The 24,298-nt window shown below is 37.1% G+C and overlaps 1 protein-coding gene across 10 annotated transcripts in view; it reads left to right on the top strand.

The window, feature by feature from the left end:
* ABCC9 (ATP binding cassette subfamily C member 9) overlaps positions 1 to 24,298 on the top strand; it is a 106,567-nt gene that overhangs the window by 32,469 nt on the left and 49,800 nt on the right. For 8 of the 10 annotated variants that reach the window (XM_074357778.1, XM_074357779.1, XM_074357777.1 and 5 more), the window contains 6 exons: positions 5,151 to 5,259; positions 9,804 to 9,911; positions 13,928 to 14,000; positions 15,340 to 15,445; positions 22,458 to 22,496; positions 23,992 to 24,093. In XM_074357778.1, coding sequence (XP_074213879.1) covers positions 5,151 to 5,259; positions 9,804 to 9,911; positions 13,928 to 14,000; positions 15,340 to 15,445; positions 22,458 to 22,496; positions 23,992 to 24,093 — 537 coding nt within the window. The remainder of the gene's footprint in view (positions 1 to 5,150; positions 5,260 to 9,803; positions 9,912 to 13,927; positions 14,001 to 15,339; positions 15,446 to 22,457; positions 22,497 to 23,991; positions 24,094 to 24,298) is intronic. The other 2 variants (XM_074357781.1, XM_074357782.1) reach the window with 1 other exon arrangement.

Below are 24,298 nucleotides of genomic sequence, written 5' to 3'. Positions count from 1 at the left end.
CAGTTTGATAAAGACCAGTCTGTTTTCAGGGCTCAGCTCCAGATTTCCCAAGCCATAGGCCAAATAGAATCAGCTTATAAAAACTTGCTTCTCTAAAATGAATCTCAGTGGTTGACTTGTGGGTCCCACAGAGATGACCTGTCAGCAGGAGCCAGTCCTTCTTCCCACTGTGTGCTGGTTCTGGGAACCCAAAGGAGCGTTTTCCCAGTGTTGACTGGACTTGGAACTTTCTTCTGTGCCTGGGAACCCGTGACCAGTCTTGGATGCCAGTTGGCCCACAGCGAGTCGAGCAGCCTGTTTATAATCGGGGACTTTGGTTAGCAGATTTTGAAACCTCCTCCTCAAGACTGTGGAAGTCATAAGTTCTTTGCTATACTCTGAAATGCATTCAGAAATGTGGTGGGTTAGAATGGGGTGCAGTGTATTCCCAAACTTGTATTACCTGTGCATATGAGAGACTTGGAAACTTTGCTACTGTAGGAAAATTCCATGCCGTGTAAAATTCTCAACTTGGAGAAAACTGTATGCTTTCTTTGAAACATGTCTAGCTTGTTAGACAAAATTATCTTCATGGTGCTCAGTGAGTGGGACGCCACATATATATCATAAAACGGTAGAAAGAGGAAGTTAGAACTCAGGTTATCTCCTCATAACCCCAGCTCCCCACATCATTTGAGTGGACATTTTATGATGTTGTTTTCCAGTCTCCATTTGCAAAACAGAGGGAAGAAATGAAGAAAAGTCACTATTTTCTAAAATCTTAAATAGTTGAAGAAGAGTTACTGTTTTCAGGATGCTTGCCTCGCTTCTGCTCTTTCCTTTACTTGTAAGAAAATAATTTATGTGTTTTGCTTTTCTGCAGGAAAATGTAAGTTGCTCTGTTGTAGCCTTTCTAAATAATTTGAGTTTAGGTTCCTGGTATTTGATATACAATGCAGTGTCTATGTCCAAAGGTGCTATTTGCCAAGGAAAAAATGTGTAAAATGAATCCTTCGCTTTGCTGGAAGATAACTTGTGTCCTTTCTCTCATGTACCTCCCAAACGAACATACACTTGGCTAGTCTACTGTGATTACCTTCAATCAAATAAATTGTTACTGATGTTTATCAGAGAGCGTGCTCACACGTTGACTTGGAGAGCACGCTCACACATTGATTTGGTCCCTATTTACGAAAATTTCACGGTTCCCACAAGAAAAGCTCATAGCTGCCAGCTGCAAAATCAGTTATTCCCAGTAAACATAGCACCTGTCCAAAGTAGTCAAGCTGTGTATCAACACCCTACGTGAAATGTGAGAAGTGAAAAAGTAACATGGGTAACTGAAACATTACATACTTTTATGAATTACCTGAACAAATGAGAAGTTAGTAAAATATTGAACGATAAAGGTGATGGAGGCGGGGTAGGAAATTGGTTGGTATCAAATATACCTGCTTTCAAATCTTGGCACAACCTTGGGATGAATACTCATTGTTCAGCCATGATCATATTACTTGGTGCCTGCATAGCTCAGCGTCCTGACTTATCAGATGAGCACAGTAAACGAGCAAATACATGCAAAGTGCCCTGCACGTTGCCTAAATATGTTAGATATTTAACAACTCTCTATTTTAGTACTTTACCACCATTTTACTAAACTCCATTTCACACTTCAGAGAGATGTATTCTGTGGGTCTACGTTCTTTTATTAAGCACTTCAGATACCTTGCTAGGCACTGGGGATGGCAGTGATGAGAGGTGGAGTGAACTCCACAGGAGGGGGTGGGCGGGATAGCTCAGGGCTTGAGCGCGGGATTAGCATGCACGAGGTGCTGGTTTAGTCCCCAGTGTCTCCGTTAAGGGAGAAAAAGGAAATTCACAGAAGACCACAGTCTGACTGGGGAGACTGGGAAGGAAAACGAATTACAACGTGATGTGTTATGTACGCAACACAGCGCTCTACACTCAATGCCATATATGGGCCACATATGAGACTCACTGAAGCTTATAGAGAAGGAAGACAGTCCTGTCAGTCAAGGTGTAAAGGAGGCAGGAACTCCTTCCTAGGATCTTAAAGAATAGGTAGGACTTGGTCAGTTGAAGAAGAGAAAGCACGTTCTACATGAGGGAGCAACATATGTGATGGGAAGAGGTGAGCAAGGTGAGAGATCTTGGTACCTTCCGGGGACTAAAGGTAATTGCATGTAGCTGGAGAAAGGTCCTGATGTGGGAAGCATCAAGGGATGAAGCTGAGGATGCCGAAGGGCACAGTGGTGCAGGGGCCATTTGTTATTTTAAGGAGAGGCCTGTTGTATGTACAGATTTGCATTTTTAAAATACAACCCTGGCAGCGTGGTAGAAATTACTTCACCCTTGGTCACGATTCATGCATTTTCCATACTTGTTTTGCCTCTATGATTTCTGAAAGGCCCTTGTGTGAACAGGAAATGCTTTTGGTATTACCTATTTATTCGTTCACCAGACACTGCTTGAGGAATTGCTATGTTATATTTTTGGCACTGGGCTAGATTCTTAAAATCTTCACTTTTAAGGAGTTCACAGTCTAGTGGGAGAGATAGACATAATAAAACAAACAAGATAGCAGTGCAGGGGACCCCTGGCCAGAAAGCCTGGAATAACATGGTCAGGGGAGGGGTGCTGGAGGGGGAGTTTCAGAAAAGCGCTTGTGTTGGGTCCTCTGATGTTCACTGTAATTGGAGTTCCAGAATGGGATGTTACGAAGAGGAAAGAAAGTTCTCCTCATGCTTTTGGGAACCTTCACTGTCCTGATATTCAGCTAGAATGGGGCTCATTAATTCATTAATTCCTTAAAAGCTTCAGTAAGGTTTGTGTGTGTGTGCTGGGAAAGCGAAATGGAGAATTGAATCCACCAACTTTACTTATGTCTGAATCATTGGTTTATTCCTTGTTTGACGTGTTCAACAAACAGTTATTACATCCACTGAGTAATTTGTGCCCGGAGCTGCTGGACTTAGCATTTCAAAGGCAAATGAACTTGGCCCCGTACTGTCCTTTGTGTGCAGACATACAGCGTGAGATGATTTAAATGGAATCCCTTTGATTGACAAAGCTGTGGTCCTTAAACCCCAGTCTCTTCAAAACATTAGAACACAATGACAATTGAAGTCTATAAAAGTAAAGAGGGAATACGGCCATTTAAGATGAATTAATGCCACTTCGTAAGGCGTTTCTAACACTGTCTTTCAAGTCTTTATGGTCAGGCTTTACTGACAAAGACTCAGAGAGTACAAAACCCGAAACTCTTTCTTTTTTTGGTTCTGAAATTACTTTTAAAATTGCAGTAAAATATACATAACGTAATATTTCTCATTGAAGCCACTTTAAGTGTGCAGTTCTGTGGCATTAAGTACATTCATATTGTTGTGCAAACGTTACCACAATCCGTCTCCAGAAATTTTTCGTCTTCTCAATCTGAAATTCTAGACGTATTAAACAATCACTCCCCTTTCATCCCTCCTCCCAGACCCTGGTGACTGCCATTGACTTTTTGTCTCTATGAATTTGAGTATTTTAGCTACCTTATATAAGTGGAATTACACAATTTTTGGTTTTTGTGTTCCTGGCCTATTTAGCATAATGCTTTCAAGGTTCATCTGTGCTGTCATAACTCCAATATATTTAAGTGAGTCAGGAGTTCCAGAACCACGGTGCAGCCGCTGTGGAAAACAGTACGACAGATACTCAAAAAACTAAATATAGAATTACCATACAATCTAACAATTCCACTCTGGGTGTGTACCCCAAAGACAGAGAAGCAGGGACTTGAATAGATATTTGTACACCCATGTTCATAGCAACATTATTCACAATAGTCAAAAAGTGGAGCAACCCAAATGTCCATCAACCAATGAATAAACAAAATGTAGCACATATTTCCAATGGAATATTATTCAGCTAAAGCTTTCCTTGAACAATGATTTCTTTTAGTGGAATCTAAAAAATACAAAAAAATTAGTAAATATAACACAAAAGAAGCAGACTCACAGTTATAGAGAACAAACTATTGGTTACCAGTGGGGAGACGGAAGGGGGTGGGGCAACATAGGGGTAAGGGACTAAGAGATACAAACTATTATGCATAAAATAAGCTACAAACTTATACTGTACAACACAGGGAATATAGCTAACATTTTATAAATGTGAATGGAGTATAACCTCTAAAAATAATGAATCACTGTATTGTACACCCATAACTTATAATATTGTACATTAACTATACTTCAATAAAAATTATTTTTTAGTTTCTTGTAAATGGAATTTAGAAGCTAATAGACCGCCCTGGTGGATTTTCTCTACCTTTATGTTTCCAAAGAAAGGAAACAGTTTCTGTAGCATACAAGGCTAAAAGGCTTAAAGTTCATAGGCAACAGACTCAATTAAATTTACTTTTCTTCATTTTATTAGTCTGCCACAAAAACAATGCAGACCTACCTGGAGGTCCTTAGCTTGGCTACAAACTCAAATGAAAAATAAAGAAATCTTTTATTTCAAATGTGTATTTTTCAGTTCCCTACCGACGGCAATCCTTCCTCTGTAGGATTGATGCAAGATTCTAGGGGGTCCTCCCCCCACCAGGTTGAGAAAAGATGTCCTGTATATACAGTGGTGCTCAAGCAAGATAGCGTGGTGGGCATGGACCCCAGATCTGTGCGTTGGGTGCGACAGGCTTGTAGGCAGTTTGCTTAACTTCTCTGTACCTTATTTCCCCTCATTTGTAAAATTAGAGTAATGAGAGTACTTCCTTCTTTGGTATTATTATTTTTAAGCATGCTGTTTTAAGTTCCTCTCCAATTCTGTCTTTGACAAGAAACACAATTGCAAAAAAAAAAAAACCAAAAAAAACCAACAAAAGAGATTTGGCTGAATTTGGGGCAACCAATTGATTCTGGTTTTTCTGAGATATTTTTCTACTGAGATTTTTTTCTACTGAGATTTTTCTACTCCCCTGGTCCCAGGAGCCCATCAGTCTGGGCGTCCTAGCTGAATCCCTTGCTGGTTTTGAGAAATGACTCAGAGGTGGCTTACTCAATCTGGTAACAAATGGGGGTAAAGTTTGTTTGTTTAGGTAGAACTTTGTTGGTGGCCGTGGTTTTGTTTCTGACCCTTTTGTGTTTGTTTGCCTTTTGCAGTGTTCAAAAGCTGAATGAGTTTCTCTTAAGTGATGAGATTGGCGAGGACAGCTGGCGGACTGGGGAAGGCTCTCTTCCCTTTGAGTCCTGTAAGAAGCACACTGGAGTTGTAAGTGCTCTTTCGTGTTACAGGAGATGTGAATAGGAAACAGTCTGGAGAATGGATGATTTTAAATGAGTGCAATTAGATGAAATTGTAAGCTTTATTTTTAACCCATATGAAGAAAAAATGCCACCTGCTTCTACAACAAACCTCACAAGTAAAAATCAATAAACAAATGTATAAGGCTTGTCTTTATAAATCATCAAAGGATTGTCCCAAGAGGGACAGCCTGCATCTAATTCAAAAGGGGTTGTCTACTCCAAGCTTTATGTAAAAATAATACAAAGCAAGCTTACAACTCCTGTACCATATTCTTTTAATACCTTTAGCTGCATTACACTTCTTAGTTTAAAAAGTGCTTTTTGACACATTATGTCTTTTGAGTCATCTGCACTGTTGCATTTCACGACCTATTTTTATTTTCTGGATGAATATATTGAGTTTACATGTTGTGTGGTTTGAATAGAGTCATAAGACTAGTGAGTGGCAGAATCAGAATTAAAACCTGAGTCTTGTAACTCCTGAAACCAGTTTGTTCATCCATACACAAATACTTACTCAGTATCTATATAAAGTCTGGAAGCACAGTCAGTATTAATTGTCATGTGTTGCATGGAATATGATATGTATTGTGCACTTGCCTGTGTTTCTAGGCTTACCAGCTACCCTGTGTTTTGTGCTAAGACCTAGGGATGTAGCTATGAATAAGGCAGACAAGCTCTTTCTTGTCACAGAGTTTGCTTTCTTGAGACGGAAGTCAGATGATAAACAAGTAAAAAGATGAGGTCATTTCCCTGTGAGAAGAAAAAAAAAGGAGGGTGTTAGAGAGTGACTGGGATGCCCAAAGCAAGGTGGTCCTTTCCCAGAAGGCCCCTCAGAAGAGCTGGCATTGGAGCTGAGATCTGAACGAAAAGTAGGTACCAGTTCTGCAAAGACCTAGAAAGAGGGTCAGATCATTTCAGGCAGAGAACTAGCAGATGCAAAGACCATGAGGTGGAAATTTATTTGGTGTGTTCAAGCAACAGCAAAGCTCTCTGGCTGAAGCCTGGTAAAGAAGAGAGAGTTAAGATGCGGTCAGGACAAGGACTGAGGGTCCTGTAAACCATGGAAAGAGTTGGATTTTATTGGCACACCATAGGAGACCATTGGAGGGTTTTAAATAGAGACTAATATAATTTTGTTTGTATTTTTAAAGGATCTCTTTGGCTACTGGGTGGAGAGTCATCAGTGGGGACAAGAGCGGAACAGATAGATCAGTAAAAAGGTCGTTATAGTAACATAGGGAAGAAATGGCGATGGTTAGCGTGAGTTTTTGTTACAGTTGCAGTGAACCTTGTGAGGAAGTAATCAAATTCAGTGTTCATTTTGTAGGTTGAGCTGATGAAGACTTGCTGATAGATTGAATGGAGGGGATGAGGGAGAAAGAAGACAAGAATGAATCCTAGGTTATTGGCTTGACAACTGGCTCATAGATAGTGGGGTCAGTAACTATAACAGGGAGGCTAAGAAATGAGTAGGTTGGTGTTGAGGTGGAGTCAAGAGGTATATTTTGCACATGATAATTTTGAGATATTATTGACATCCAAGAAGAGAAGTCACCATTGGAGATGCAAATTTAAGAGCCATTGGTCATTAGATAATATTCAGAATAATGGGACTGGATTACACTACTTTCTTGAGAGCTGTGTCTGAAAAATTACAAAGAAACTCTTTAAAATTCATATGCGTATTTTATAACAGTAAAGAAAAGTTATTCTAAAGTGGGTCACGTTGTAAGTTAATAGTAGCTATTCAGGTTACCACTGGAGAAAAATGTGAATATATTTACCATTTATGTAACCCAACAAAAATGCACGTGCAGTCCTGGAATTGACCGAGGCTTGGAAAGCCTTTACCAGAAAGTCAATCTATATTAAATTTTTCTTCACATTGTGTTTCAAAGTGCTAAAAATAGTTAAGACAAGCACTTGGCTGTGTTTAGACTTGCTGCTTTCTTCTGCTTTTCTGTGTTTTTTTTTTAATCTCTGTCAAGTTATTTTGTGGAGTAGGTGTGATTCTTGTCTGCAAAGAAACTCCCACCTATGCTCGTAGACACCAAAGTTATCAAGCCTGAAAATGCTCCTATGCTATCGTGTGGATGCAGACACCAAGTCAGGACCACATCCTCGAGTGCCCACACTCCGAGGCAGCATTTGATTAGAACCAGCCTTGTTGCACTTTGGATGATAGGAGATTACCAAAGAACCTATTAGATCATCTTGCAGAGAGGCGGGGTTGCGCAGAATGTGGTAACCTCAGGAGAAGGGGATATAGGAGGTCAAGTTTGAGGAGCTAGGGAACTCTGAAGAATAGATGAGGGACAGAAGGAAAATGGAATTGAGCAAAAGTTAGAAGGGAAGAAGAATCTCCTTCAGATGCCTCTAACATCTTCAGGGTTATTGAAACCAGACTGGACTTCTGATGTCTTTCGCGGCCGTTCATCACAGCTAATGGGCCAGACCACAAATGACAAACTTTTAAGAACGGAGAGAAAAAAGCCATGTGTTTGAAAATAACACTAATGGAAACTCCTTCTCGAGAGCGCTTAAGATGCTATGTATTCTGTGAAAGCTTAGAGTTAAGTGGTTTTGGCTGCAGAATCTCCATGGAGAATTAGTGACATTCTAGAGCCAGAGTCTCTTCAAATTACATCTGTGAAACTCCGACTCAACTCTCTGTCAACACATCTCCTCTTCCCAGCCTCTCCTTAGTTTTGTGAAGAACATGAAGTCATTCCTTTTGGACCTCTGGGGGCAATATTACTACAGAAGTAAAAACTCTAGAAGACAGGGACTACACGTATGGGTAGAGACCTGTCTTGGGTGGGAAATATACTGAGCTTAAGGGCTAGTGATTTTATACATCACCTCTTGTAAAGCACTTCCCAGGGTCATCTGTGAGGACCATGAGAAGGAAAACAAAGTAAAATAAAATTCATGAGCGCACCCTCTTTTTCTCTTTTAAATTTAAAATGCATGAAGGTTCAATACTCAGTACCTTTGTTACAAATAAATATTTAATTACCCCCCCAAAAAAAAAGACAAACAATAAAATGCATTAGGTATTTTCTGTCGGACAGAATCACTGCTGGCACTCCCGAGTGGCTTTCCAATCGGTGGGTTGATTTGCACGTAGTCTAGCATTGTGCTGTTGGATGGTTTGATAGTCTGTTGACACACTAGCTGATGTAAATTGGACAGCATTGTCTTGTTTGGATTAACTCACTGATTATTTGAAGCCACTCCTAATTCCCATAATAGAACTCAGTGGGGTCATCAAAAAGCTAAACCTGCAATTTCAAGCCAAAAAAAGTTTCACAATTCTAGAATCCTTTGCTTTTATAGGTAACTTAACAGTTGAACAATGTGCTGTTACCAACAAGGTCCTACTGCAGAGCACAGGGAACTATATCCAATAACTTGTAATAACTGATCATGAAACATATATATATATTTTATATACATAGTCTATGCTGTACACCAGAGACTAACACAACATTGTAAGTCAACTACACTTCAATAAAAAATAAACTGTATTACTATTTGGCTTTCCTAATCTCTAGAAGGTTTTTAAGTAAGAGATAATTATTTATGTTGAAATACTTGCTTACTAGATTTTTGGACAAATTGTGAGCTTATATATTTTCCTAAATTAGAGTTTGACAGAGCTGGATTTTCTACCTTAATCATTTATCTCTGTGAAATTGAACTCAAAATTAGAGAATAACAGATTTCTGGTTATGACCCCATTCGAGTTCATTTTATGTAGATGAAGATTATTCAGCCTTAGCTGGCATCCTCTTTATTGTGGATGTTTTGTCCTTTGACTGAGAACATTCAGGAAAGACTAGATCATTCTACAGTGTTTATGGATCTCCTTATGAAATAATATATATGTTTGGGGAAACAAATCCTAGATCTGTATGTTTTTTCTCACTCCACAATGGTTCTTCGGGGGACGTGTAGCCCAATCTGATTTATGTGAGTTCATCAGATTCAAAATCCTCATGAGTCAGAGGATTGACCAAAAATGGACTGTTGGAACTTTTACGAGCCTGATGGTGTAACAAGTAGATTCTAGTCTAACCTGAGTTAGCTTGCTTGCCTTTGCCATGGTACAGTTTGTTGTGTGTGTGTGTGTGTTTTTTAATCACATGAGTATGTCCATCCAGATAGCTGGAGAAAGACTATCCAAAGTCCAGTTTAACTTCCATCATTTACAAGTATCACATCTTCATATTTTCATTTTTCTTTAAAGGTTTGTGAATTAGGTTTAAAATGATAGCTTAACACCTTTCATTATCATTTGCTTTTTTTTATTGTCATTTTTTTTGTAAGAGGAAGCCACAGAAATAATTAAAATATGACATGTACTTTACTTGTTTCTTTTTCTTGGAATTCAAGTGGAGAAGTAGCATTGGGACTTAATGTTCAGTAAAACCTCAGATGTTTTTTGTTTTTTTTTTTTTTTCATAAAGTTTCAACTTGTGTTCTTTTCCATTTGGAATGCAGCAGCCAAAAACTATAAACAGGAAGCAGCCTGGAAGATATCACCTGGACAGCTATGAGCAATCAACGCGACGTCTACGTCCCGTAGAGACTGAGGATATTGCAATAAAGGTTCTTTTATTTCTGAAATTCTTACATGAATGTTACTGTTTTATGGTGAAGTTCCGCCAAAATGTCTTCCATCATGTCTTTAAAGTCACTTTAGAGTAGTCACTAATCTTCATAACATTTTCAAAAATATTTCGATGAGTTTATAATTCTCGGCGCTTCCTTGCCTCTCAACCACAGTTTCACTCTAGGAATATGTTTTAAAAACTGGAGAATGAACCTGTCTTCTGAATCCACGTTAGCTCATCTCCAGCGTATTTTCTCTCGTACTGTCATATTGATCTACCAAGTACATTCATTTATAGAGAACCCCAATATTATAAATCCAGTTTTTTAAGGAAATAAATTAGGTAGTTATTATCTTCAACCAGGAAAGGCTTAGACCAGGGTTACATGCATCCACCCAGCTTCCAGACTCTGCCTTGGACTAATCTCAGTTTCAGCCTCTTGTATCCTCCCCAAGCCTGTGTGCTTCGTAGGACAGGCCACCACGGGAACGCAGGCTGAGGACTGAGATTTGGGATCAGCCCCAGAGAGGGGTCAGGGCTGTGCCAGGACTGGAAGAGATGCCTGCAGCAGTCAAAGGCCTCTGGACCTCGGAGCCACCAGGGTCCTGGAAACTAGCCATTTAGAAAGCAAGGCGCACAGGCTGCTGGAGCCACTCAACTCCCTGCCCCGCGCAGCCAGTGGGAGAGGGAGGGATGCTCAGCGGGGTGTGCAGTAGAGCCAAGAGCCACGCTGAATTATTCTCTCTCTCCTGTTGCCTGACGCAGTACCTGCCCCACAGTAGGCTCTCTGTAACTGGAGCAGATGTGTTACTGGATGGAATAAGCTAATGCCCGCCCTACCTTTGCCACTAATTTGTTGTGTGATTTTTGGGCAAACTGCCTCTCTAAGCCACAGTTTGCCCCTCTTGAGGTGGGAATACCATTTAATATGGTTGTTTTGAGGATAAAACGCGTGTCACCTGTGAATTTTAAAGAGCCGTAGTGATTCTTAACCTTGGTTGTATACATTAGAATCACCTAGAGAGCCTTATTTTTTTAATTTATTTTTTATTGCGTTTATTTATTTTAATTTTGTGTTTTTATTTGTAATTTATTATTTATTTTTTATTTATCTTGAACACAGCTTTAGTAGTTCCCTGGACAATTGCAATGTGCCAGCAGGGTATGAGCCGCTAAGCTATGCAAAAGTAACTAATGAGAGACCAGAAAGGGTCTGCTATGCTGCCAATTCGCAAAGATGCCTGGAAAACAGAGAATATATTAGTGACTTTAAAAAAAAAAAGCCAGTTTTTTAATTGACATTTTCTATTCAATAGAATAGGAGCCTAAAAATATATTATATCTTTTCCATGTGCCTTATTCAATTTATTTTCATTTCAAATGGAAAAAGGGGAGGTTCTCATGATTTTTTCCCCCCAGAATTGACCCTTCATGCACCAGAACCCCTACAAAAACCAAAAATACCCCTGCTCCTCCGTGGGCTGGAGACTGCTCTCCCCCTGAGTGACCACTGCTGTTTCAAGTGCACCTTCAATTTCAAATTAATTGTTTATTTGTGGTGGAAATTCCCAAATGGCTAGTAACTTTGTCTTTTTGGAATCTTTTTTTATTTTAATTGTGAAATCTAACATATCTACAAGGAGATATGTACAACATATATGTACCATCAGATGAAAAAGTAAACTTCTGTGAAACCACCACCAAGAACATTGTCATCTCCCTCCGAGGTCCCCCCAACACACACTTCTGCATCACTCTCTCTCCCCAGCGATGTGACCACCACCTTGGCTTTTACAGCCATCATTTCCTTGCTTACCCTTGCTGTGTATGTCTCCCTAGTGGCATACTTTAGTTTTTTCAAGTTTGAATGTGTGGTGTGTATGTGTGTGTTTGCTTTTTTTGCTCAACATTATGTATATATGATTTATCCATGTTGCTATGTGAAACTATAATTCATTCATTCTCATTGCGGTGTAGCGTTTCATTGTATGAATATACCATAATTTACTTATCTGTCCTACTTTTGGTGAGCTTTTGGTTATCTTTCCTTTTGAGGCTGCTGTGAACAATCGCTGAGTCATAGGGTGGGTACGTCCTCAGCTTCCCTAGATAACGGCCAACTGTTTTCCAGAGTGGTGGTGCCTATTTGCACTTCCATTAAGGGTGATCGAGCATTCCAGTTGGTCTACATCTTCACCAGTGCTTCCAGTATTTTGCCAGAGTGTGTGTAGAGTGTTGAGAGGAGGTGCAATTGTATCTTGCTGTAGATTTTATTTGCATTTTTCTGTTTTCTAATGAAGTAGAGCACCATTTCATATGTATATTGGCCATTTGGATTTGGAGCTCCTCTGTTGTGAGTTGTCAGGTTATTTGTTCTTCCTGTTTTAAAAAACTCTGGGTACCATTTCTTTGGCAGTTATATATGTTACAAAGCTCTTTTCCCACTACACAGCTTGGGTTTTCACTCTCTTTATGGAATCAGAAATTCTTAATTTTAATGTAGTCTTGCTTATATAACTCCCTTTATGGCTAAGGCTTTGCTTTCGCCTCATTTAAAAAACTTCTCCTGCCAAGAGTCATGAAGACATTTTATATAAGTTTTTAAAATCTTTAAAGCTACATCTTTTACTTTTAATACTTTAATTGACCCAGAATCGATTTTTGTGTTTGGTATGAAGTAAGACTGCGATTTAGGAGAGAAATCAATAATAAATAATTTTAGTTGTCAATTGTCAGCAGTAGTAAACTGTGTGGTAGTAATTTTAGTACATTTAGTAGTAAGTCAGTATGGTCTGATTTAATTTTTGTATGATGTTCAGTTGTCCAGGCACCATATATGGGTCACAGTCCCAGTGTCCTTCAGTGCTGTCTCAGTCACACATATTTCTTTATTTATTCTTCTCTGATTTGTCTGTCCAATAGTACACTGTTATGACTATTACAACTTTTGAATAAGCATTGACATTTTTAGGACAAGTTCTTATACCTTATTTTTTTTTCTTCTAAAACATCTTAGCTATTTGATTGGCCTTACATCTCTTTTTGTCCTCTTCCTTATACATTCACTTGGCATTTCCTTACTCCTTGCTTTAATGAGATTTTTTTACAAACTATATTTTATTCCTCATTTTTACTTATTTCCAGTGGGAGGAAATGGTATGTGTAAAGTCCTGCCTCTACACCTTTAAAAAATTATTTCAATTGAGATGAAATTCACATAGCATAAGATTAACTATTTTAAAGTGAACAATTCAGTGGCATGGAGTACACTCACAATGTTGTGCAACCATCCTCTCTATCTAGTTGCAAAGTGTTTGTATCCCCATAACAGGAAACCCCATACCCATTAAGCAGTCACGCCCCATTTTCCCCTTTCTCTTGCCGCGGCAACCCCTTTCTGTCTTTATGGATTTGCCTATTCTGGGTATTTCATATAAATGGAATCATACAATAGGTGACTTTTTGTGTCTGCCTAGTTCCTGCCTTTACATTTGAATTCAGTCTTCCCCCTTATCCCAGATCCTCACGCCCATATCCCCTCATCCTGCCTAACATTACAGCGCCAGCAATAATGTGCTCGACATGTGCACTCAATTTGTAGTTATTTCTGTTCTTCACTTTGCATCACCAGGATTCTGGGAATTGCAGCCGTGAGCAAATAATCAGTGTAGGGGTTACACTGGAAAATATTTGGGGTGATTGGTTTCTAAGGACGCTCACATGTTAATGAACCAGTAATCCCAAATTTTCAGGGAAAATTATTGTAATTTTTAGCATTCCTCATAATATCACTAATTCAAAGACCCTCTTCTCACTTCCATTCTTTTCTGTTTCTCATTTATACACCTAAATAGTTATAACTCTACATTAGAATTTCACCATTGTGTGTTTCACTTTGTGTTGAAAGTCTTAAAGTGCTTTAAAAAGAAAATTTATTTTAATTGGAATTATTCTCTCACATTACATATTTATATAATTTTATAACTTAATGTCTATATTCTTATCTTCTAGGTCACAAATGGGTACTTTTCATGGGGCAGTGGTTTAGCTACATTATCTAATATAGATATTCGAATTCCAACAGGTAAGAGTCATTTGTTATGCAATTTTGTCATTGTTAAGTGTCAGGCACCATGTTTTTCTAAGATAATTATGCCCAACAAAAAGAGCGGAAGACTTTTTAAAGATATAAATGCTGCTGATAATTTATTTGCTCCGTGTAGCTCATGAGCCACTTTGAGAATGACTGGGAATAGTAAGACCTGGCTTTCACTGCAGAGTGTAGACTTTTTGACAAGTTATTTCGTGTCCAAATAAACTGTTTTTAGTTTATTTGCTGATTTATGGCATTTAAATAATGGAGTTGTTGATTTCTCATTTTGTTGAAGAAAGAATTAAAAGAAAGGGCATATGAGAAAATAGTTTTCTATCTCTGAAGAAGACTGGTGAAATTTTCAAGATATTTAAGACTCAAATATAGAATAATTTTTATTTAAAATGTCTGGATAATTGAATAGAAATTTTTTTTCACTTGGGTTCGTGGTCAATAGCTTGGGATTTTTCTGTTATACATGCAAATCAAAGTAAGAACAGCCCAAATCACTTTAATCCCAATTATTTATTTTAGTCAAAATTGCCTTTTTCTCCTGAATAAGTTGATATGAAAAGTAAAACTAATCTAGATGCTTTAAGCAAGTATCTCGCTGCTGTTTTTACTAAAATTGGTTATTCCCGTAGTTTTTAAAAAAAATATGGTAGGTGTTGGGTGGTCAGTGCCTCAGTGATAAGATCAGCTTAAAATTAAATGTCTGTACAAAAAAATTTTTTTTTTCGGTGAACTATATTTATTGAGTGCTTCCTGGGCAGTGGGCATATCAGATACAAAAGAGTTAGGAGGAAGGCAGGTAAGAACTTAAGAAATTAAAAATACACTTTAATTTTACCACTAATTCTAACTACTAGGCAAGTACACAATTTGTTCAAGTTAAACTTTACAATGAAATTTTGATGCTAGTCAAAAGGCTAAGTGATATGTACAATACAACGAAAATGTTTAAAAATTGTGTTTAACATCACAGAATTACCCTGAAATGGGTTGACACAATGTCTGTAATACAGCATTCATTCTTATTATACATGTATATTTCACATTAAAGATTGCTTGAAAACTACAAATACTTTGACGCCATTGGTGAGAAATCTATGGCTGACAACTAAATCAAGAGCTATGTTTTAAAATTTTTCTTTCCTTGTCCAAAAAACCTATGTAGCAAGGAAAGGAGCTGTTTAGAATACTTTGTTGCTGGAGATCAAAACTGGACCATTGGTGGTAAAACAACGACCTTTTCTAAACGTGTTTTGATTTTATTTTACTAAGTGAATTCCATCGCATCCTGTTATTATCCTTTGTTTCTTTTCCGTAGGTCAGTTAACCATGATTGTGGGCCAAGTAGGATGTGGGAAGTCCTCTCTTCTCCTTGCCATCCTCGGTGAGATGCAGACCCTGGAAGGAAAAGTTCACTGGAGCAAGTATGTGTATTTTTAATCAGTCTCTGTGGCTTTGTCATTCATTTGATGATTTTCCAAGGGAAGAAATTAGAGCAATTGATTCCTGTGTTAGGAGTCTGAGGACCCCTAGGAAATACACAGAGTTTTTTTAAAAAAAATCAAATTGATGGAAACTTTAAACGTTATAAATTAAAAATTGTAAAACTATTCTAGAGATTTGTAATAGTATAAACTAGTATGTTGCTTTTAAGTAAGATCGGAATTGTCAAGATAGATTTTTAAAGCTAAATGGGTAATACTCAAAGAAATAAAACATACATTTCACCCGATAAAGAAGTTATGGAAAACTTGCATTATTTATAAAGCCTAAATGCACACAGAGCCTCAGTGGTCCCATGTTTAGAGAAGAAATGCCAAATAATCTTTTTCTAAACTCTTCATAAGGGACTGAGAAATCAGTCCTTTCTCTTCACACGCAGCTGAAACTGGACACCGCAAGTATCCAGTTAGAGATACGGGTAGGTCAGACTGGTGCATTGTGCAACCCCAAAGGTGTGGAGGAGGAAGTATTTAACATGTGCTTCTTCTGAATATTTGGTTGCTTTGGGTTCTTCAAAGCACATTATAGTAATAGAATGACTCAGAACCGTGATATTATTTAATTGTGTAATAAAGAATAAATCCTATTTATTTAGTGTGACTTACCTAGTAGACCCTCCATGAGAAGAAACTGGTGACAGCTTATTTAAGATATTGGATTGTAGACTAGTGATTCTCAACCAGCTGTGATTTTGCCCCCAGGGGACGTCAGGCATTGTCTGTAGATATTTTTGGTTGTTATACTTGGGGGGGGATTGGCTGCTACTGATTTAATTAGTGGAGGTCGGAAATGTTACTAAACATCTTACAATGCACAAGACAGCCCCCCCACAACAAGGAATTACCTGGCTCCAAATATCAGTTGTGCTGAGAGGTTAAGAAAGCTTGCTCTTGACTTAGAAATGTTCTTTAATATTATTTTGTACTTGCCATTGTAAGTTCCACTGTGACTCAGTCTGCTGTTTGCATACAAGAATAAGTAAAAGCTATTTACAGGCATTTTTGGAATAGATTCTATTTTAAACTACAATTAAGAGATGGAAATACTTGGATGTGGAACTTGAACAGGAAACAGCGGGACTGTAAATCCTATTTTTGGTATCGTTGGTGAAAGAGGGAGGCTGAGAAGTGTTGAGGGTAGAGTTTAGTCCTGGTGGGCGATCTCACATACAGTAGACATGAAACTGACTAGAGCGGATCTAGCAGAGAGCTGGGTGAAGGATTGCTACCCGAAATTTGCTTCGCGCTAAGTTCCTGTTGATCCCTAAGGTCAAGCACTAGATAGTGTGTGCCCTGCTGTGATCACCTTCCATCTTGGATGAATGCAGGTTTTGAGAAGCAGGTTTTACTGGATTAAATTATATTGTATGACATGGGTGGCCACAATCAAGTTATGTGGCTTTTGTTTTTGCCTTGTTTCACGAGCATTAAAACTGAGAGAAAGAATGAGAGACCATGACCTCAAGCTTGAGATTTTATTTTTATACCTCTAGGAAGTTCTTGTAATCTAACCTTCTCTAGTGTTATTGAAGATCCCAGCCCTGGTTCAACTTGGGCCAAGCTGGCTCCGAAGTTCATTGTTAATAATAATTACCAATTTATTAATGGGTAAATAAATGGTATGGGAATTAGAAAAGTATTTCATACAGTCTAGTTATTTATTTTCTTGGGCTCCTAAGCAGTACGTACACACATACACAGACACACACCTTTTTTTTTTATTGCAAACACATCTATCTTAAGCAAATATATACCATTCATATCCTACCTCATTTCATAAAGGTTGTACATGATTCTATTTAAAAAACATAATATAATAAAGCTTGAAAAATAAAGATATCAAGAAGGAAAATAAAGTTTAAATAATAGTCTGAGCAATTAATAGATTGAAATCCATGCACTGGTGTCCTGCATATTTATAAAATATAAGTCACAAATTCTTTTCTGAGCTTCATGGAAGCTAGGCAAAGAAGGAAACAAGAGATTAAAAACACTCCTTTACTCAATAAATGTTAAGTTTTTTTTAAAGAAATAAGAAAGAAATGTCTCCCATGAATCCTAATTTTTTAAAAAAGCTAATAAAAGATATCATATTTTAAAGTTGGGGCCAATAGGATGAAGATGTGAGAAAGATTTGAGATAATTCTAAATATTTATAAAATCCCTTTCATTTAAAAATCATCTCTTTATGAACACTTGCCTTAATACACAATAATCCCATCTCTTCATAGCAGAAAGGACTAAAATTTTCTTTAAAAATGGTTGGGTTGGCTCTGACACACACAAATTAAAACCTAACCCTCTTAGAGGTTGGATAAGCTAACACAAATTCCATTTTTCTTTATTTATGAGAATTACTTAATTTTCTTCCCTGGCATCCTTAATATCTGATAAAACATGTTTTCAGATCAAGAATGTTCAGAGGATGCTGACCTTCTTTTTAAAGAGTTATTTGCAATTACTCTTTATTCTAGGGAAAAAACCTGTTGTGCCTGGTCCAATAACGTATATGTGTTATTAGAGAAAGCTAATTTAGAATTACCAATGTTGAAGACTGATGACTTACAAATACTGAAAAGTACTTGACTTCAGCAAACTAAATTGTTTGCTATTTTTCAAAGCTCAAAATAAAGCAAAACAATGAAGTAAATGTTATGGTATGGCACCAAGTGCCTTGCTGTCATTCTTTTGCCATTGCATGTATCTCTGGTTGCATGAATTTTATTTTTAAATGTGTTCTCATAGATGGCATGAAGTGAAGTTCTGCTTTACTGCAGCAAGAAATATATACTTTGGGTGGGAAGGAAGGTACCGTTGCTCATCCAAGACACAGCTACATGGGTAGAACTTGGTACGCAAAGACATCTATGGATGCTCCCTTGGCAGTTGCTACCTTTGACCTAGTCTAACATGTTGGAGCCCAGAAGAGAAACGTGAGAGAGATGAGGGAGAAATGGAAAAATCCTCTAAACTTGTTGGAACGCCAGGGTTCTTGCCCCTGCATCTGGGTGTGCTCTGTATTTGTTAAAAAGCAAATGTTCTGCCTGACTGAAGTTGTCCTTTTCTAGTAGTCATGATAAATAATAATTCCTACTGATATTTTAGGAACTAGAACTAAAATGATAGACAGTTCCAGCGAGGGAGTCCAGAATGTGTAATAATTGTGATAATCATGTGAGACGTAGCCATCATTTATCTTTGGTTTCCCTTTTTTTTCCCCTTTCCATCTTGCCAGTGCCGTCAACCACCCTACAGTCAGACCCCACATGTTGTGTTGTTCTATTTTCTAATGTCTTGGTGTAATTAGCATTGTAACGGTGGCTCAATTACTCTAAGACTGGCAAATTGAGGAGTTACCCCTTTTCATGTGATTTTGCTTAGCATCATGGAATAATAACACATTGAGTCAGCTTTCCTGGATCAGATAGAGTATTGTATGCTTGTGTTCACATTAGCTCCCGTTCTTCCAAATATTGTTACTGATGTAAGCTTGCAGAAGTCATTCTTTCCCGTTCCAACCATGAACTTGACGTAGCTAGAATATCAGGTTTAACTTTGACTCTTGAAGGAAAATACACACAAATCCTGCATGCAGAACTGAAATTGGATGCCATTTTCCAGAAGGGGGTTGTCCATCTGACCGCTTCGCTTCCTTGGTTGCCTTCAGTGCTGTTTACGGCCACATTGAGTGGTGAATGATGAGTCTAGACTTGGAACCGGTGATTTTCATGTAATCAAATAAAATCTGTGTGGAATTCAGAGCTAACTCTATTTTCTTTTTTGATTTTGGAAGAGAAAAAAAATATTATCTTCCGTAATTGAATTTGATTAAATATATTAGTATGTGAGAAGTTTGTCTATAACATGGAAAATGAAAGAAGCTAATTTTTTAATTTGTTCATGGGAAATGACTAGCTACAAATGGATCTTTAACTGCCTTTTCTTCCTTCCTCTGAAACTAGTTTATGATATTTAACTTTCATTCTTAAAGAAAAATATGTCTGAATCCTCCAAGGAGAGCTCTTCAGAAGTGAAGACCCACCATGTGCTGTCTTGCCTTTTTCAGAACATTATGACATGAATAAAACCTTCTTCCTTTCTTAAAATTTATTTTTATATTGAAATGTAGTTGATTTACAATGTTAGTTTCAGGTGTACAGCAAAGCAGTTCAGTTATACATATACATACATATATATGCGTATATTTTCAGATTCTTTTCCATTCTAGGTTATTTCAAGAAATTGAATATAGTTCCCTGTGCCATACAGTAGGTCCTTGTTGTTTATCTGTTTTATATACAGTAAAGTTTAACCCATTTTTCTTATAGAGGTCTTTAATGTTTTCCTTTGCTCATTCCATTATCCTCCATTTAAATAAAGGTCTTGCCTGTCTCGTAAACAACTGGAGCATTTCTTTTCTTAAAACAATAGTCTACACTCACTTAACCTCCTTGGTCTCCTACTCAGCACATTGCAGTCTGGCTGAAAAGTTCTCACCAATGACTGCCTAAATGCTAAATTGTCATAATTAGTTCTCAATCTTACTTAACTTCTCCATAGCTTTGGAAACTGTTCACCACTGATGACTCCCAGAAATCAACTCCTTTCTTGGTTTCCATGACACTTTTACTTGCCCATTTGTTAAAAAATATGTATTGCACACCTATGCAATCAAACATGCAAATCATTGTATTAGTTGTTGGGGCAAATAACTAAATGAAGAAAGCCAGCCCCCTATACTCATGAAGTGTACTGTTCAGCAGGGAAGGCCATGAGGAAGTAAGAAAATGGTTTTATAATTACTTGGTTAAGTATTTATAAATGCCAGGAAGAAGTACAGGGTTTTATAAGAATAAATCATAGGTGACCCGAGTTGATTAGTTGAGGTCAACAAGGCTTTTTGGGGGGGGGTGTGGAGGCATAAATGAGTGATACCTGAACTTACATTTGAAGAATAAGACAAAATTAATGAATCAAAAAGTAAGGAGCTGCAATACAAGTGGAGGTGGAAAGTGAGGAAGGATATTGTAATTCTCCTTCAATCTTTCTGCTGTCTACCGTAGGATCCTCTTCTTTTATTTACATCTTTGACTTCAGCTACTCTTTAAATACTAGTGACACACCAGTGTACATTTCTGGCCAAGATCTTTCATCTGAAAACCTAAGAGCGCCTCTAAAAAATCTTATACAGCTGCAAATTGAACACATCCAGATGAGCTTTTATCCCTCATATTTCCAAAACCTGTTTCTCTTCCTGTAACTTAGAAAAGTTGTGTCCTCACCCCCTGGAATCAGTCGGTAGGTGCCCAAGTCAGAGCTCAGAGATTTAACCTAGATTCTTCTCTCTGTCCGTTGCCTGCAAAAATCCAACCAATCACTTTTCTTATGTCTGTCCTTACATTTCTTGTCTATTTTCATTTCCTGCTTCAGGTACCTATAGCCTATGTGAACACCTCACTGTAATGACTCCGTCATCTTTCTTTATATTGTGGTGAGATTTACCTTTCAACATGAAAATATAACTACTTCCCTCTTTAAATGACTGGCCAAAGCATAGAAGAAATATTTCAGACACCTTTGCATAAAAGGGCCTTTCATGATCTGATCCTTGTCGAACTCCTTAAATTCATGTTTTGCCATTCCACTCACCCTTACCATTGTGCTCCAATGACAATGACCTGCAATGTTAATTGAAAAAAATTGATGACTTCCAAATTCATATCTCGTTTGGGCTGACATTTGCAAATGTCTAATGGACATTTCCACCTGGATGGCCAATAGGCAAATTAATCCATCAATTTCTGCAACTCACCTGCTCTTCCTTATGTGTTTTCTGTCTTCCTCAGACTAACTAAAGCCACTGAGGCCATTTATTGGCTTTTTACCACTGAAAAATAAAATGAAATCCAAATTTCTTGGCATCTAAAACATACTGTGTGGAAAATATCACTTGGGGAAATTGTGCATTTTATTATTTTTATGAGCATCTTAAATCAGGGAGTAATCATTATTGAGAGTGAATTTTTAGTCTAAGATTGTTTTTCCCTGCCTCTGTTAACCATCCCAAGATGTCATTAGAAATGTGCAGTTGTGAACATCTTAACTTTAGAAACTCAAAGGCAAACATAACTAGATAACATCCTTAGGTGAATTTTCTCCATAAAAGCATATGGCGCTTTCCAAAGTGAAAGAGGATCTATTTTTAGAGTTCCTGTAGACTTTAATTTTGTGTGTGGCTTTGAATTCAGGTGTTTCAGAATGATAGAGTTCAAATAAAATAGTAAAATTTAGAATAATAAAATGAATGTCTTCAGATGCTTTTTCCTCATAATGTAGATATAATTAAATTTAATTAGTCATGTATCTCATTTTACATAAATCATATCAATTAGTAATTAATTATACCCAAATGTTGCAGTGTGATCTATTGTGCATGTCTGCTTTATTACCAGTTTCTTAAGGGCCAGGTTGTGTTTAAACCTTTCAAGTTTAGAGCACAAAAAGTATTTCTTCTTCTCCTGCCTTAAGGTGTCTAATTAGGAATTTAAATAGATTAAATTCGAATTTGAAAGGGGGCACATGGAGATATCAAATCCTTGTATAGACTGGGAAACTATTCTGGAGAGATTACCTAAATTTAAACAGCTAATTGGAGCAAAGTTGGGGCTAGAATGAGGCCATTATATGGACCCGTATTTTGTGTGAAGAACAGTACTATCTCTCTTTTGGAAGCTTACAAACTAATTATTTCCTGGATGAATATATAAAAGAAGACCATCACTTATCTGGTTTACCTTTGGAATTAATATCAAAAACCATTTGGGAAATGTAGCCATTTAAATATGTCCAATGTTTATCTCTTACCTGATATATGCGTGTATTCATTCTATATTTATATTTCATAATTAATGAACATTGTTTGCCATACTTGCAGTGTAAATGAATCTGAACCTTCTTTTGAAGCAACCAGAAGGTATTATTTCTATTTTAATCTGCGTTTTATAAGAATAACTTCCTCAGACTTTACCTAATACTCAATCTCTTACACCTGGTCATTATATTCATTCTGATAATGTACAAAGTTATTTATTAAAATGTGTTAACATATTTCCAATAGCAATAGTTCCCAACATTTGGAGGTTACTCAAAGAATTAATTTGCCAAAAAAATGACCCATTGTATCAACCATTTTCCTCTCCGTGAGTCACACGTGTCTTAGCTTCAGCTAAAATTCAAACTGTTCTTAGCAAATTGAATTTGGGATTTCATAAAATCAGAATGCAAGAATTAATATGTGTATTGTTTATGAGTTAAATGGTGATGAAATCTGCCTCTCAGCTAGAGACAGAGAGCCAAGTGCTTCATCTATTTAAAAAAGAAAGAAAGAAAGAAAAAATACCCTTAAAGCACCCGGTGAAAAGGGAGGCAGACACGCCAGAGGTTGGGAACCACTGTTTACCGCACATGTGGTTATCTGAGAGACTACCAGCCTGTTGTACATTATCACGTCTTCTAAACTCCTAAGACAGAATGTTTTAAAGTGATGACCGAGCATTTCTAATGACTCTTTTTTTTAACCACACTCTCTTTTAACTTTAATTCCTTAATTCGTACTTACAGACCTTTAACTGTGGAAGTGTGATGTTTAAGCTGACCCCCTTCCTACCCTAGTCCCATCCTTTTCTTTCTTTTCAACTCACATGTATTTTCCTAATTATTGCAAATTAAAATCTGATGTATAGACATCTGGTAGAATTTGTAAGCCAAAAAAAAAAAAAAAAAATAGGGGACAGGGCGGAGGCTATCACTTTTTAAAAATAAACTATTTCAATATGTATTTGTGTAGTTTTTAATATTGAAGTTATGTGTAGTTTTTAAAAAATTTTTTAATGTGTAGTTATTTTAATATTGAATAGAACTCCTAAAGATACTGCTTTTTGTTTTGAAATATTTATATTATCTATGACCTTAAAATATGTTAATGTGATTAAGCCACAAACACATACTAGAATTATAGTATCAATTCCTGTCTTTTTTAAAGGTATTCACATAAAATGCATAGATATGTAAAGTGCTTTTAAAATAAAATGAAATATCAGTGGCTATTAAATTGTTATTTATCTTTTAATTACTTTAAAGTATAGTCATTTTAGAAAATAAAATTTTAATCAATAGTTCATACCTTTAATTAATAGTTCATTGACAGTTCATACTTCTTTAGTATAGCAAAATCAAATTTGCATACCATGTGAAGTTTTAATTAAGTTCTAATCCTTTTAATTTCATGGACTATTTAACCATTAATTAATAAGGTTGATGGGTGTTAAAATGTTCTTTTTTAGAAGTTCTCCATTTCCGTCTTTGAGACGTTTTATCAACTTTAATTTTTCTTAGTTACACTAACCTACAAATGCAGCACAGCACCTTTGCATAATTTTGGTGTTTTGTTTTTCTTTTCCATTTTCCAGTAGGAACAGATACTCTGTGGCTTATGCAGCTCAAAAGCCATGGTTATTAAATGCTACAGTGGAAGAAAATATTACCTTTGGAAGTCCTTTCAACAAACAGAGGTAATTTTGCATGTATGCAATTTGGAACCAAAACAAGCTATTTCTGATCCCTCTGTCTGGTTCACAGTTTCTGGAATCTTTTATACTAGGACTTCCTTTCTTCTCTCCTTGCGCTCTTTCCATCCTCATCACCAGGTCTGTTGAGTCAACTCTTATAAAAGAAGCCTCATTGGAAGTTTCAACTCATCCTATACATTTATGGAGA

The sequence above is a fragment of the Camelus bactrianus genome, chromosome 34 (assembly GCF_048773025.1).
Source record: "Camelus bactrianus isolate YW-2024 breed Bactrian camel chromosome 34, ASM4877302v1, whole genome shotgun sequence".
In the NCBI taxonomy this organism is placed as follows: domain Eukaryota; kingdom Metazoa; phylum Chordata; class Mammalia; order Artiodactyla; family Camelidae; genus Camelus; species Camelus bactrianus.
This window is presented reverse-complemented; position numbering and strand designations above follow the sequence as displayed.